The following is a 14,760-nucleotide window of genomic DNA, read 5'->3' as shown; positions in this document are numbered from 1 at the left end:
TATTTATTTTATAATATTAGAAATAAAATAAATATATTAATTATTATTGTATTAATTATTTTAAATTAGAAATTAAATTAAATATATATCATATTTATTATTATGTTAATTATTGTATAATTTTATAAATAAAAAAATATATATAACAGTTATTTATTATATTACTTATTTTATATAATATAAATAATACATGAATATAATAATGATATATATATAATTGTATTATTATTACATTATTTTAAATATATTACATTATTTTTAATATTATAAATAAAAAATCATTTTATTATATTATTTATTTTATAATATAAATAAAATAAATATATTAATTATTATTATATAATTATTTAAAATTAGAAATTAAATTAAATATGTACATATTTGTTATATATATAAATAAAAATATATATAACAGTAATTTATTATATTACTTATTTTATATAATATAAATAATACATGAATATAATAATGATATATATATATATATATATATATATATAATTGTATTATTACATTATTTTAAATGAATTATATTACATTATTTTTTAATATTATAAATAAAAAATCATTTTATTACATTATTTATTTTATAATATTATAAATAAAATAAATATATTAATTATTATTGTATTAATTATTTTAAATTAGAAATTAAATTAAATATATGTACATATTTGTTATATATAAATAAAAAGCTGTTATATATTATATATAAATAAAAATATATATAACAGTAATTTATTATATTACTTATTTTATATAATATAAATAATACATGAATATAATAATGATATATATATATATATATATATATATAATTGTATTATTATTACATTATTTTAAATAAATTATATTACATTATTTTATAATATTATAAATAAAAATCATTTTATTACATTATTTATTTTATAATATTATAAATAAAATAAATATATTAATTATTATTGTATTAATTATTTTAAATTAAATTAAATTAAATATGACCTAGAACCTGGAAGCGCTTCACTGTGTTTACTGCGTCAACAGCATAGGAGACTGACACGGAAGAGAAGAAACTGCTGAGAATTTTTTTTTTTGTTTTTGTTTTTTTAAGCACAGAAAGTATTCTTGTCGCTTCATAACATTAAGGTTGAACCACTGCAGTCACATGGACTATTTTATCAATGTCTTTACTACCTTTCCAGGCCTTGAAAGTGGTAATTAAAGTGCCATATGGAGGGGTCAGAAAGCTCTTGGATTTCATCAAAAATATCTTACTTTGTGTTCTGAAGATGAACGAAGGACTTACGGGTTTGGAACGACATGAGGGTGAGTAATAAATGACAGAATTCTCATTTTTGGGTGAACTCTTTAAATAGGACAAAAACATGGGAGAGATGGGATTTATCTTGCCAGGTTCCGACATATAAATTCCCATTTTACAGTTAGCATTATCCATACCAACTTGCATTCAAGCTATCCATTTCCTTAGAATCAAAACCCATGGCATAGCGCCATTTTACAATGGGTGTGCAGGCATGTATATGATGTACCTGGTTGGTGAGCGCTGGTTGAGAGGAATCTTGTACGGCGGTTTGGAGTCAAAGCATATATCCAGCGCAGTTTATCGCTTCTGTAAACATTCAGAACGCCATTAGCACACAAAGCAAATATGTACTGTAATCTCTGAGATAATGGCTTAGGTCTGCGTTCTCACATGCTTTCAGTCTTGAGCATGTAGCTGACTTCTCTGTCCTCCTGGTTCTCCAGCAGTTTTAGCACAAACACACTGGCCAGCATCTGACCCTGATCCTCCAGGTCTTCAGTCCTCAGCATGGAGCGACTGCAGGAGTCCAGAACCTGGTACTTCTCTCCACTGAGACACACGTGCAAATACAGATATAAATAAAGGAAAAACAAACATAAAATACCCAAGAAACATGCATATCGGATATAAGTCGATTAATTGGACAATATTTAGCCATTTTGAGCCATTTCAGCAGTCATCTTTTGTCTTTTGACAATAAATATCAACAAATCATCAAAAGACATCAACCAATTTTTTTTATTTTATTTTTTTTTTCATTTTTATTTCAATGAAATGAATGTATATATCTTAGTTCGATAATGTTTTTTATTTAATACTTTGTATTTTTAGGGGATCTTATGGTACTAAATCATATTTATACGCTAGTTATAATCCATTTATTCACAAATTTCAATTAAAATTTTTAAACTTAAACTCATAAATCTTGAATACTTTGGAGCACAGACTTAAGTTTGGTCTCTTCTCGTCAGATTATTGGCTGAAGTGAAAAAAAAAAAACTTTAAAAAGTTATAGAATTTTACATGTAGTGTTATGAAAAAAAACTATTTTAAATTTTTATATAAAATATATTTTTTCCAAAATACGTTTTACTCAAAAATGTGAGAAAATTAAAGCCATAAATCTAAACAAGTTGTGTTCCAAATTTGAACTTGATATCTCAAAAAATGAGCTTTTAGTAAGATTTTGTTCTGCCGCAGTACCAAAAGTTTCCACTAGGTGAAATTTGTTTCCCCGCAAACAATACAAGTGTGACTATTTTTTTCAGGACCATTTAACCTTTTCAAATTGTCCAAGATTTTTTCTTTTTTTTGTGTGTGTGTTCTCATAGCAAGTGCCAAAACCTTTACCAAGTTTCGTCCCAATTCAATGAAGTAAAAAATTCTAAACAAAACCAAAATGTAACATTTTTCAGTCAAAAATGATCAAAGAGCACAAGAGGGTTAAACTATTTATATGTTGTTTTTGTGTGTGTGTGCAAATTTTGTGTAAAATAAGTGATTATTTCATTTTCATCTCTTTTGCTGTTAGTAAATTGTATTATATCAAAATCAAAATCTCTCTAGATTTCAGTTGGCATTGACCGAATGATGACATCATCACAATGACATAATTTGAGCGAAGTTCAGCTAATGATGTCACAGACCTGGAGCTGCGTTTGGTGATGAGCAGCAGGTTATTGAACAGGAACAGGTAAATGGGGTGGTAGAGTTTGCGGCTGCGCATGGTCCTAGTGCTCTTGGGTCCAGACATCTGCTGCACCTCACCCTTCTTCAGCAGCCAGCGAGAGTGAGAGATCACTGGCACTGACTGAAAATAAGAGAAGACAACTGCACTTTATAGGCTTATAACGATGAGCATTATAAGAGTTTCACTTTGATTCATTACTTGAGTAAACACTTCTTACCAAGGGCTCTTGTGACAATTAAAGGGATAGTGGACACAATTTATGTGATAATTTCAATGCTATCTTACAACCAATTCGTACGTATTTTACGAGGTGGATAATTCGTACAAATTCTTACAACCTCACTAAACCCTAAACCCCAGTGACGGGTAGGTTTAGGGGCGGGTTAGGGGTAGGTCATTCACAAAAATTCATACGAATTTGGCAATCTCCTTTTGTTTTCCATGGAAGAACATAAGTCACACGGGTTAGGAATGACATAAATACATTAAATTTTTGGGTAAGTATAGAGAGCTTGTGCGTTCAGGGTTATGACACAACATATTTACAATGAATCATTTGACTTCTTTTGCATTTTAGTACCTTTGACTTGAATTCGAGCGTTTTCTCGATGCTGATCAGCTCCTCAGTGCGACTCATCTTCCTCACACCTTCATTGCACTCCTTCACAATCTGAGACATACAAACACCCACATGTGCATTAATATCTTTGTGGGGATTTCCTGTTCATTTGTATTTTAACATGAGCTAATTATAAGTACTCTACACTAACCCACATATTCACCATAACCTTGAAATACAACTTTAAAATGGACCATTATTTAACCCATTTTTAAACAGATTTCTTAGTGGGAATATCTCCAGTTCATCAGGTTTTACTATTCCCTCAGAAATGTTGTCATCACGGTTAAAATAACAAACTCCCACACAAGAACAAGTTTGACTAAATAACACTTACAAGTTTCACTCCAACTAGGAGTTCAAGTATCAGCTGTTTGTTTACCAGAGGTTTAACAAATCTTTATAAATGAGGAAAATGCAGATGACCTCTGGATCATTGACTTGAGCAGGTTTTTATTGAATAAAAGCTGTTTGAGAGTCTCGATGGTGCATTCATATCTGAATCATAAGATTAGTGAAAATGTTTTATATCTTTGTTGAATTTGTGTTGTGTTGTGACAACATGTACAAACCAACCACCCCAAAATGGCAACAGCCTTAACAGTTAAAGGGTTAGTTCACCCAAAAATGACATTTCAGTCATTAATTACTCACCTTCATGTCGTTCCACACCCATAAGACCTTCATTCATCTTCAGAACACAAATTAAGATATTTTTGATGAAATCCGATGGCTCAGTGAGGTGTCCATTGACAGTAAGAAAATTAACACTTTCAGATGCCCAGAAAGCTACTAAAGATATATTTAAAACAGTTCATGTGACTACAGTGGTTCAACTTTAATGTTATGAAGCGTTGATAATACTTTTGTGTGCCAAAAAAAAAAAAATAATGATTTTATGACAATATCTAGTGATGGGCGATTTCAAAACACTGCTTCATGAAGCTTTACAAATGTTTGTTTTGAATCACTGATTCGGAGCACCAAAGTCACGTGATTTCAGTAAACGAGGCTTCGTTTACGTCATAAGTGTTTCGAAATTTCAATGGTTCTCCACTGGGGGGTGTGACTTTGGCAGTTTGATTCACGCTCCAAACCACTGATTCGAAACAAAAGATTCGTAAAGCTTTGAAGCTTCAAGAATCAGTGTTTTGAAATCGCCCAATACTAAATGTTGTTGAATAAAGTCGTTATTTGGTTTTTTTTTTTTTTTTTGAGCACGAAAGTATTCTCGTCGCTTCATAACATTAAGGTTGAACCACTGTAGTCACATGAACTGTTTTAAATATGTCTTTAGTAGCTTTCTGGGCATCTGAAAATGTTAATTGTCTTGCTGTCAATGCAGGCCTCACTGAGCCATCGGATTTCATCAAAAATATCTTAATTTGTGTTCTGAAGATGAATGAAGGTCTTACGGGTGTGGAACGACATGAGGGTGAGTAATTAATGACAGAATTTTCATTTCTGGGTGAACTAACCCTTTAAGTTAGTCAGATCCCTTTACACATGTTGTATTTATATTTGTTGTATCCTGTGGTCATTGATGCACTTTTTGTTGTTAAATATTTTGCAAAACCATATGTGGTGAATTAATATAGTGATGATGTATTTCCTGTCCACAACCACAACAAAGCCCCACATGCATCCATTTTGGCATTATGATTGTTGCTATAAAACAAATAATTTGAGTCTGAGAACTTGAATAGCAGTTCAGTCATAATTACACTAATTCAGCAATAATCCAGCAATAATCACTTTAAGATGTTAAAAAAACAGTTAAGAACAAAAAGCAGCATTCCACCGCACAGCTGTTAAAGTCATTTTGTGGGTGTTTCTGCAGCTACAAAAGGTGTGGCACGGTAACCTTGGTACCGCAGACAACAGAGAAAGACGCGCTTGACAGGTGAAAGTCCAGAGACAATTACGCATTTTAATGACAAGGCTTATTACCACACCCTGAAATCAAAAAACACTCACACACTTACCCTTTCCAACTCCTGATGAGCTAATATGGCCGTCTTTTCTCTTTCGGAATTTTCCTCCACCTTCTTTAGTATATTCTGGAACAAAGAATCAGTTTTGATATAGACCAACACACTACTCAATGATTGCATACAAAATCAATGCAATGTTTTCATAAATAATGCACAAATGAACTATCAATGTTCATTCATAGAAAGATTCACGGAGTTTAAATTTTGTTAACACTGCCAGATTTGTGAGACAGACTAAGCCAATTCTAAGACATTTGCTTGGCTTATTTATTCCTGCGCAACTTATGCAAGACTTCTGATTGGCTGACGCTTACCTGAACAAGTAGCTTGAGTCGTGTGATTCGCTGGAAAGGGAGGATGAGGAAGAGGTAAACGAGAGGCCCTTCACTTTCGGCTGATTCTCCAGGATGGACATTTTCTCTCGGAAAAGAGCGTTTTCTTGTCTGAAAGACACAGACACACTCCTGACATTTATGTACAACTGTGTTAATGCACATTTAGCCAACATGAAGAGTTGTTCCATATCTCCAAGCTACAAACAAGCCCATATAGATCATAAAACTCAATGATTGTCCCTTAAACCCGGCATCATTCAAAAGGACTGATTCAAAAGAGTCATTCTTTCCCTTTTCATTGAAAAGAATCGATTCAAAATAAAAAAAATCCTGAATCGGACACCGCTTGATCTGATTCTAAGTAGCCAGCCGACTATACAGACACTACACACATCTTTACTGCTGAAATATTATCAAGAAAATGTAATGTTACTTGGTTGATCTGAACAAACCACTAAACTTGATGCATCACCTCTATCATGACAAAAAATAAGACCTCAAATGTTGTGGTTTGCAGAGAAGCGGTGTGCTTTCATAAAGGACCAGACTCATTTTCCTCTAGCAGACAACTTATTTCTGTTGAACTGCGGTCAGACGAAGCTGCTTTGCACCTAAAGGTGTCATATTAAACCGCTTTCACAATCCGCAACCAAAAGTGAAACAGCAAAGATATCAGAAATGGTTATGATTTACAGTAATAAGATCAGCTTATGCAAATACTATATATGTACTGTATATCACTAAGATAATTTGCATAAATGTCCATTTCAGTTTCAGCTAGTGTCAAGTTCAATAGCCTGAGGGTGGAATACTATACAGCACATATACTGTATACTGCCTACTGTTAAAAAAAAGAGAAACCCTCTCACTTTGTGACTGATTTTAATTTTGATTCCTTTATCACAGCTCCAATGGAAGGTCAAATAGGATGCACATTGCATTGTGGGATACACTACTAGATTCTGATTTTGCCAAAAGTTCAGGATAGCTTACATACTGCAAAAATACAAGCATGTTACTATGCTATTACAAGCACAGCATAACATTTCACCCAGATTTTTGACAAATATGCGCAGTTTAGCCTGTTGTCCAGCAGGTGGCCTATGAATCAAGCTGTCTAGAATGATGTTTAGCAACGCAGTTTGATTGAGCAAGAGAAATTAAGTTTGCATACAGAATTTCCATTAAACAACTTCTTCTTCTTTCTGCAGTATACTGCTTAAGGATAAAAATAGGTTTAATTGTTGTAAAAAATAATTAGTATTTAGTATGATATCGCCTCTAGGACAACACAATGAACTACTTGAAATGAACTTAACTGGGTCAAAAAGCAGGAAGACAGTGTATGAGGTTAGACTTAACCTACATGAACCTGTGTGGTTTCTGAACAACAAAACATGCTTGTTTCTGATGCACAGCCTAGCTGCTGTTTTGAACGTAATACACACAGGCTGGATTTAGCCCTAATCTTAACAGGAATGGAAAGAAAAAAAAACTCCCAGGCCTGTCGGCAGAAAGTCCCAAGAGCTTTACGAGGCTTACAAACACACACATATGAAAGCAGCTACACAACCCCTCACACAACTCATCAGAAGACAGCGAGGACTGAAGCCTCAGGCGAGAATCCAGGTAGACAGCTGGTCTGAGGAGAGACACTCAACAAGCATGCAGACTCTAGATGATTTACGTAACAAACGCACTACACATGCACAATCAATAACTCACACAAAGCTACCGTATGTCTTCAGAAGACTTGGAACAAAATGCACAAGTTGTTTAATATATTAAAACTCATTGAGTTGCACAGAAGAAACTCAGTAATACGGTTTGGAACAGCGTGGAGGTGAGTAATTGATCACAATTCTTTCTTTTTTGGGTGAACTATCGCTTTGATAAATGTAAAGTGTCATGGAATTTCAATAAGCGAAGTAATCGTGGGAACATTGCTGGAGACACACTAAGGCGTTTCTGTTGTTGTTTCTTGTATGAGCCACACCCACCATACATGTCAAGTCACTGTGTCACATTTAATTACTACAGACATCACACACAACGTCACGTTTCGGTTTACGCCACAAACAAGGAAACACTCTTACATTCTAAAGCTTAGACAAAGAAAGCATTTCAGACCAAAATGAATCTGCATGTTGGTTTAGTTGGATGTTCAGCAGCCAGATTTAGCTGGTTGATCAGCATTGTCTCTCTGGTGAAGCTGGTCGACCAAGGAACTCTTGTCAACGCAAAACACCAGAGGTGAATAGGGTAAACATTTATCATACTTTCACCAGTTGACTATTCACAGAATTACAAGTATTATAACATGTATTACAAGTTTTCAGATATGCAAATGATGCATTATTTAATTAAATATGCACTAATTTGCATACGTTTCAGAACAGCTTTGGATAAAGTCAGGTTTAAAGTTCTTGATTCATTCTTCTGGCGTATTAGAGTTAAAGGTTTTACAGGGGGGATTTTAGATATATCTTTTTTTACGTCATCTCTCTGATTATATATTTACGGCGTGAGGGCAAGACATGTGACTCACATGAGATTGACCAATAGCAAACCACAACCATCCAATCAGTTCCTCATGGACAAAATCCTACATTTTTTTCTTGTTCAAGAAACAGATTTACTCGGATATAGGTCACAACAGGGAAGAAGAGACTATTGCAACTTGCGATATCATGCCAACTTTAAAAAAATCAGGAAAATTATATAAGAACAAACCACTCCTTAAGAATAGTATTGATAGAAATAAAACTGAAAAGTGCTACAATTTTGCTGACTTGAAATCTGCCTTTAAGAAAATCTACCAATGTTTACCGAAGTTTAAACACTAAAATGAGAATTTCTGGATGTTTTCTTTACACAAGACTGAAAGACATGTTATGGAAGCAAAATAGTGCAAGATATCAAAATTGACCAGTTATACATGCATTCATATACTTTTGTAGTATATAATTAGTCCTCTTTAGACATTCTACTGATTATAAGTAACTTTGCAAGTATATGTTAACCTCTACTAAACCTAACTTAGCAGTCAACTAATACTCTAAAGAGAGTTAGTTGACAGGTAGTTGCAAATTAATGAGATTTAGATGACATGTAGCTGCAAAGTGACTTCTAGTAAGTAGAATGTCTAAAGTGGACAATCGAAATAAAGTGTAACCAATGATTGTAGAATAGCACACCAAAAATGTGCCTCCAACCTGACAAATATCACTGAAATTGGCATCCTGACATATTTGCCCTCAAACAATTGACAGCAACATACTGTGGCCCAGATCTGGCCCACAACTGGTACATGTGGATTATACGCGGATCAGATGTGGGCCGGATCTGGGCCGACACTATGTTGCTGTCAGGTTAAATCACATTCAATCTTTCCCATTTTTCAGGTAAGAAATTCTTACAGTATCCGTCGGTAGTTCTTCTCCTGGTACGCCTGGTTGATGACGTAGCTGATGAAGACTTGGAAGTGGTTAACAGCGTGAAAATAAACAATGTCGCACACGTCTGAGATCAGGATGGACTCTTCGATCCTGTGCTCCAGATCCATGAGGAACCTGAGGAAAGCATGAGGTCATCACCGTGAGACGAGTTCCATTTTGTGTTCGCAATGTAGCTACTTCAGTTGTTATAGGGAAAGTACTGTACATTTTTAAACTGTTGAGGCAAATTCAGTCTCACATTACTTTTCTTAAAATTAAAAAGTCAACAGAGAACTGTCACTCATATAATTTTAACTGAAAATGCTTGTTTGTATATTTACTTAGTATATGGAAATAGTATATACCTGTGCAGTTTTGTTTATTGGCACTAGTGGCACAGAAATGAAACATTTCTCTTTCAAGAACTTTAACTTGAGCTCTATAGCTGTTGCTTTGTGCACTAACAAACACATCTTATATAAGAAAAAAACACAAATCAATCTTGTAATCCAATGTTTCACACTGTACGAGAGCAGGTTTGGAAGGGCAGAGTTGCTCCTGACTCATGCGCATGAATCACCGCATTAGTGGGTGGATTTGCATGGTATAAAGCTGGCTGACTGGAATCAAATCACACCAACACTTTAATTTTAGCCTGTGGGCAATAATGGGTATCAGGGTGAATGGGAGGAAGTTTCATTTGATTGAAGCAAGTTTATGTACCCTATTTCAATGGAAATTTAATTACTGTTGACCATTATGTGAGGCAAAACAAGTTTGAAACGTCAACTACTTCAACACATTAGAAAGATACTTATTGGACTCAAAAAGGCAGATGTCATATTATGTGTCTACACAGACAAACAGCAACTATTTTTGATAAAATGTATTTTTTTTTTTATATATATTGTGGATATATTCAAAATATAAATAAATGAACAAATAAAAATTATATAAATTACTAAATCTATTAAAAATAGATGTATTTTTAATATTATGAATATATTTTCCATATTTACCTGAAATATTTTTTTGCATTTTTTTGCGTATATTTATATGAAATATCAAAGTTATTTTAAAAATATATTTTGGACATGTATTTTGATTTAAAATAAATGAATAAACTATCAATATATGAATTAATAAACTAATAATTAATAGATTACTAAATGTATTAAAAACATATATTATGAATATATTCTTGGTTTTTCTGATATATTTTATTGGTTTTTGTACATTTATATAAACTCTATAGAAAAGTGTTTTAAAATATATTTTAGACAAATATATTTCGGTTTAGAATATATAAATAACTAAATATATTCAAAATAAATATGTTTCAGCATTTGTCCTGATATGTTTTGGGCTGTTTTAGTATGTTTACACAAAATGTATATTTTTAAAAAAAATGCATTTGGACATATAATATATAAGGTACTAAACACAATATATATGCAGCCAATCAAAAGCCACTGTGGTCTAGGTAAATATTGCAAACCACTATTGCCCTGTTGGTCTCTTTCATAAAATAGAAGCCTTAAATATGACATAGATGACAATGGGAAACCACAAGCTTATGAAACTGAATGCTGACCACATACATTCCCTCATAAATACATACCTCTCGCTTGCCTTCATGATGTCCTCAATGTTGGAGAACAGGAAGTGCATGTCAGACTGACTCAAGGTGTTGACAAGCAGAGGGTTACGCAGAAAGTGGGTCTCCAGCAGCTCCAGGCTTTTGTAGTACGACGCCTCAGAGGTCACCAGTTCGAACATGGCCTACAGAAAGAGACATAGACACATTCATTTGATGTGTACTGCTATTTATAAGTGTTTCTGTTGTTAGCACATACACTACCTTTCCAAAGTTTTGGGTCAGTTAGATTTTTTTAAAACATTTAAAAAAAAATATTTCATCAAAAGTGACAGTAAAGGCATTTGCAATGTTCCAAATTAATACCTAACTAACTAGAAGGCACAGGCTGATGGTCCTTTACATGAAATCTGCAAGCAATCACATCATTACCGCATGGCACAAGCTGATTGGCTTCTGCTGATCCTGCAGCCAATGAGATTGCTTGCTCAACATTTAAAAAGTCTGGTTCATTGTTAGCTGTAAGCTAGTCCTGCAGAGTTCCTCTGAACCCCTCCTCCTCCCCCAGCTCCACCTGCATAGATCTGCTATGGGATTTATGTTTGTCTCTTTATGCAGCAGCAGCAGCATGTCTTACATGCTCACAGCAGCATGTCTGTGTATCTATTGGCAATGGCAAGTCCATACTTGCTCTGCAGCAGCAATAATCAACAGCAGTTTAGCAGATCTATTCTGCCAAGACCAAATACATTAACATTGCTATTATCAATAACATGCTAAAACTATTCTGAGAGTTACTATTCTGTTCTTTTTAACTTTCTTTTCATAAAAGAATGCTGGAATGTATCAAGGTTTCCACAAAAAATAATAAGCAACATTGATAATAATGTTTATTGAGCATCAAATCATGTTGATCATGTGACACTGAAGACTGGAGTAATGATGCTGAATTGACCCTTCGCCAGGAGTTTGATTGACAGGCGATCTAACCAATCATAACGCCGAATCCACCATTTTGTCAGGGGAGTCAGGGTGTTAGCAGATTAACGTCGGTGGACTTGAACATGAAAAATGGTGTGTACTGACATCTTTCCGCGATTGAAACAACATTCCTTATGATATTCATTCATGTTTATTTGATGCTATAAATTAACTAGTAGGAAGAGATGATCGGTTCACGAGCCGCTTGAGCTGAGGCGCTACAGCAATCTGTCACAACACATTACAGAGCCACAAAATGGTATTTATTGTTCAAATTTCTTTAAAAATGACAAAATTAGAAATTTTATTTCATATCAAAAGTAACCTGCTCTGTCTTGTCTGTTCGAAGTGTTGTCAGTTTCCTCTTTGCTCCGCGATATATTTTTCACTGTAAGAACATGATGTGTGGCGAGAGATCGGCATGGCTTGTTGGACATAGCAACAGTAACTAAAGGGGGCGGGTCTTCACGAACGGTCACTGAGAAACATGTATTTAGTTCAAATAAATGGAGCCTTGGCGAGCATAAGAGACTTTTGAACGGTAGTGTATGTAACATTTTTATACACTAGTCGATCCAAAGCTTGTGTCCCACCTCCTGCAGTATAATCTCCTTTGGCTCCAGCGTATCTAGGTGTCCACTGCTCTTCACAGCATCCAAGTTTTGCCAGAGGCTCAGTGAGTGCATGCTGTTCCTCAACTGCAGCTGCAACGCAGGCGCAGCCGTGACCCCTGACCCTGCAGTCGGAAGCCCATCTCTCTGTCGACGCTGCTCGATCTCCTGCTGCTTAGAAGTGTCGCGGTACTCTTGATACAAAACATCTGGACACAAACACACAATAGGTTCAATATTTTCACACAATGTTTGATTTCATCTGATGAGATGTTTTATCATAGATGAATTAAAAAGCGCACTATATTAAATGCATATTTTTCATTCACCTTCCTAAACAACTAATATGGCAGCATCAGCCTCTTACATATGACATAAATCGACTGAGTTTATGTGAAAAACATTTGTTTTTAATTTATATTTATTTATAAATAAATAGATTAGACCAGTTACTGTGCATGTGTGTTCCTGAGTAATCAAAAGACTGAATATGACTGAAGTCTCATGTGAGCTTTTAATTCTAGCAGTCGAGCAAAACTCAGTCAGCAGAAAAGCATCAATCACAGCAGGCCTTTGAACCTCTTTGACAAAGTTGTGCAAGTTCACTGCAAGCTCCTCAAGCCCTGAAAACATGAACTCATGTGATCTGCTGATCAGGAATGACCTTACATTCACACAGTCTTTGTGTTCCTGGTGTTGCCTATGTTATGGCGAGTCGACCAAATGTCCCCACAAGTATAGTAATACCAATAAATTTTGACCTTGTGAGGACATTCACCATGAGCAAAACAGCTTATAAATCATACAGAATGATCTTTTTTGAAAATCTAAAATAGAAGAAAGTTTTCTGCGATGGGTAGGTTTAGGGTTAGTGTAGGGATAGAATATACAGATTGTACAGTATAAAAATCATTACACCTGTGGAATGCCGCTTCTCAAAAGAGTGACTTTATACAGAGGAAAGCAGTTGCATAATGTCCTGTAGTCACATTCAACAAGACCTTCAGGTGGGTGTTCAGCACAGTCACTTATATAACAGAGAGCGTGAGAAGAGAAGAGAAGAGAAGAGAAGAGAAGAGAAGAGAAGAGAAGAGAAGAGAAGAGAAGAGAAGAGAAGAGAAGAGAAGAGAAGAGAAGAGAAGAGAAGAGAAGAGACATTAAAAGATGAAAATATGATACAAGATGAGATCAAAATAGACAACACAAGACGAGAAAATAATAATGGACAAAAAGAGATCAGACGAGATGAGAAGAAATAAAAAAAAAACAGAACAGGTGAGAAGAGAGAGCATGTGAGAAATTATGAATAATTTTAAATAATGATAGAATAACAATATAAATGATATTAAATTAAATTTCCTTTATTAACATGTTTTATGAATATGTATCCCTGGTTTCTCCAGATATTTTTGTGTATATATATATATATATATATATATGTGTCTGTGTGTGTGTGTGTGTGTGTGTATATATATATATATATATATATATATATATATATATATATATATATATATATATATATATATATATATAAATAAATGTATATATGTTTATATGAAATATATACATTTATAAATTAAAAACAGATATATTTTTGCATGTGTAATGAATATATATATATATATATATATATATATATATATTTTTTTTTTTTTTTTTTTTTTTGCATATTTACATAACGTATTTTTAATATATATTTTGGATATATTTTCATTGTACAAATTATTTTGCTAAATATATATATGTATGTATATATATATATATATATATATATATATATATACATTTTTAATAAATATTTAATATACATATTTTATATTAAATATTTAATTACCTTTCATTTCATATATATATATATATATATATATATTTTTTTTTTTTTTTTTGTGCATATTTACATAACATGTATTTTTAATATAGATTTTGGATATATTTTCATTTTACAAATTATTTTGCTAAATATATATATATATATATATATATATATATATATATATATATATATATATATATATACATTTTTAATAAATATTTAATATACATATTTTATATTAAATATTTAAAAATACATAACTTTTCCTGTACAGGACCTGTTGCAGCCACTCAAATAAATGTATGATGGGAAAAAAATGATAATAGACCACAAGCTATGAGAGCAGATGAGAAAACATAAGAAGAAAAGAAAGA

At 33.1% G+C, this 14,760-nt stretch overlaps 1 protein-coding gene across 1 annotated transcript in view; it reads right to left on the bottom strand.

Annotated features, from left to right (window-relative positions):
- ngef (neuronal guanine nucleotide exchange factor) overlaps positions 1 to 14,760 on the bottom strand; it is a 32,395-nt gene that overhangs the window by 2,600 nt on the left and 15,035 nt on the right. The window contains 10 exon segments of the mRNA XM_048161061.1: positions 1,533 to 1,612; positions 1,697 to 1,855; positions 2,953 to 3,116; positions 3,577 to 3,666; positions 5,601 to 5,675; positions 5,924 to 5,976; positions 5,979 to 6,052; positions 9,364 to 9,516; positions 11,003 to 11,163; positions 12,553 to 12,779. Coding sequence (XP_048017018.1) covers positions 1,533 to 1,612; positions 1,697 to 1,855; positions 2,953 to 3,116; positions 3,577 to 3,666; positions 5,601 to 5,675; positions 5,924 to 5,976; positions 5,979 to 6,052; positions 9,364 to 9,516; positions 11,003 to 11,163; positions 12,553 to 12,779 — 1,236 coding nt within the window.

This window comes from Megalobrama amblycephala, linkage group LG16, assembly GCF_018812025.1.
Source record: "Megalobrama amblycephala isolate DHTTF-2021 linkage group LG16, ASM1881202v1, whole genome shotgun sequence".
In the NCBI taxonomy this organism is placed as follows: Eukaryota; Metazoa; Chordata; class Actinopteri; order Cypriniformes; family Xenocyprididae; genus Megalobrama; species Megalobrama amblycephala.
This window is presented reverse-complemented; position numbering and strand designations above follow the sequence as displayed.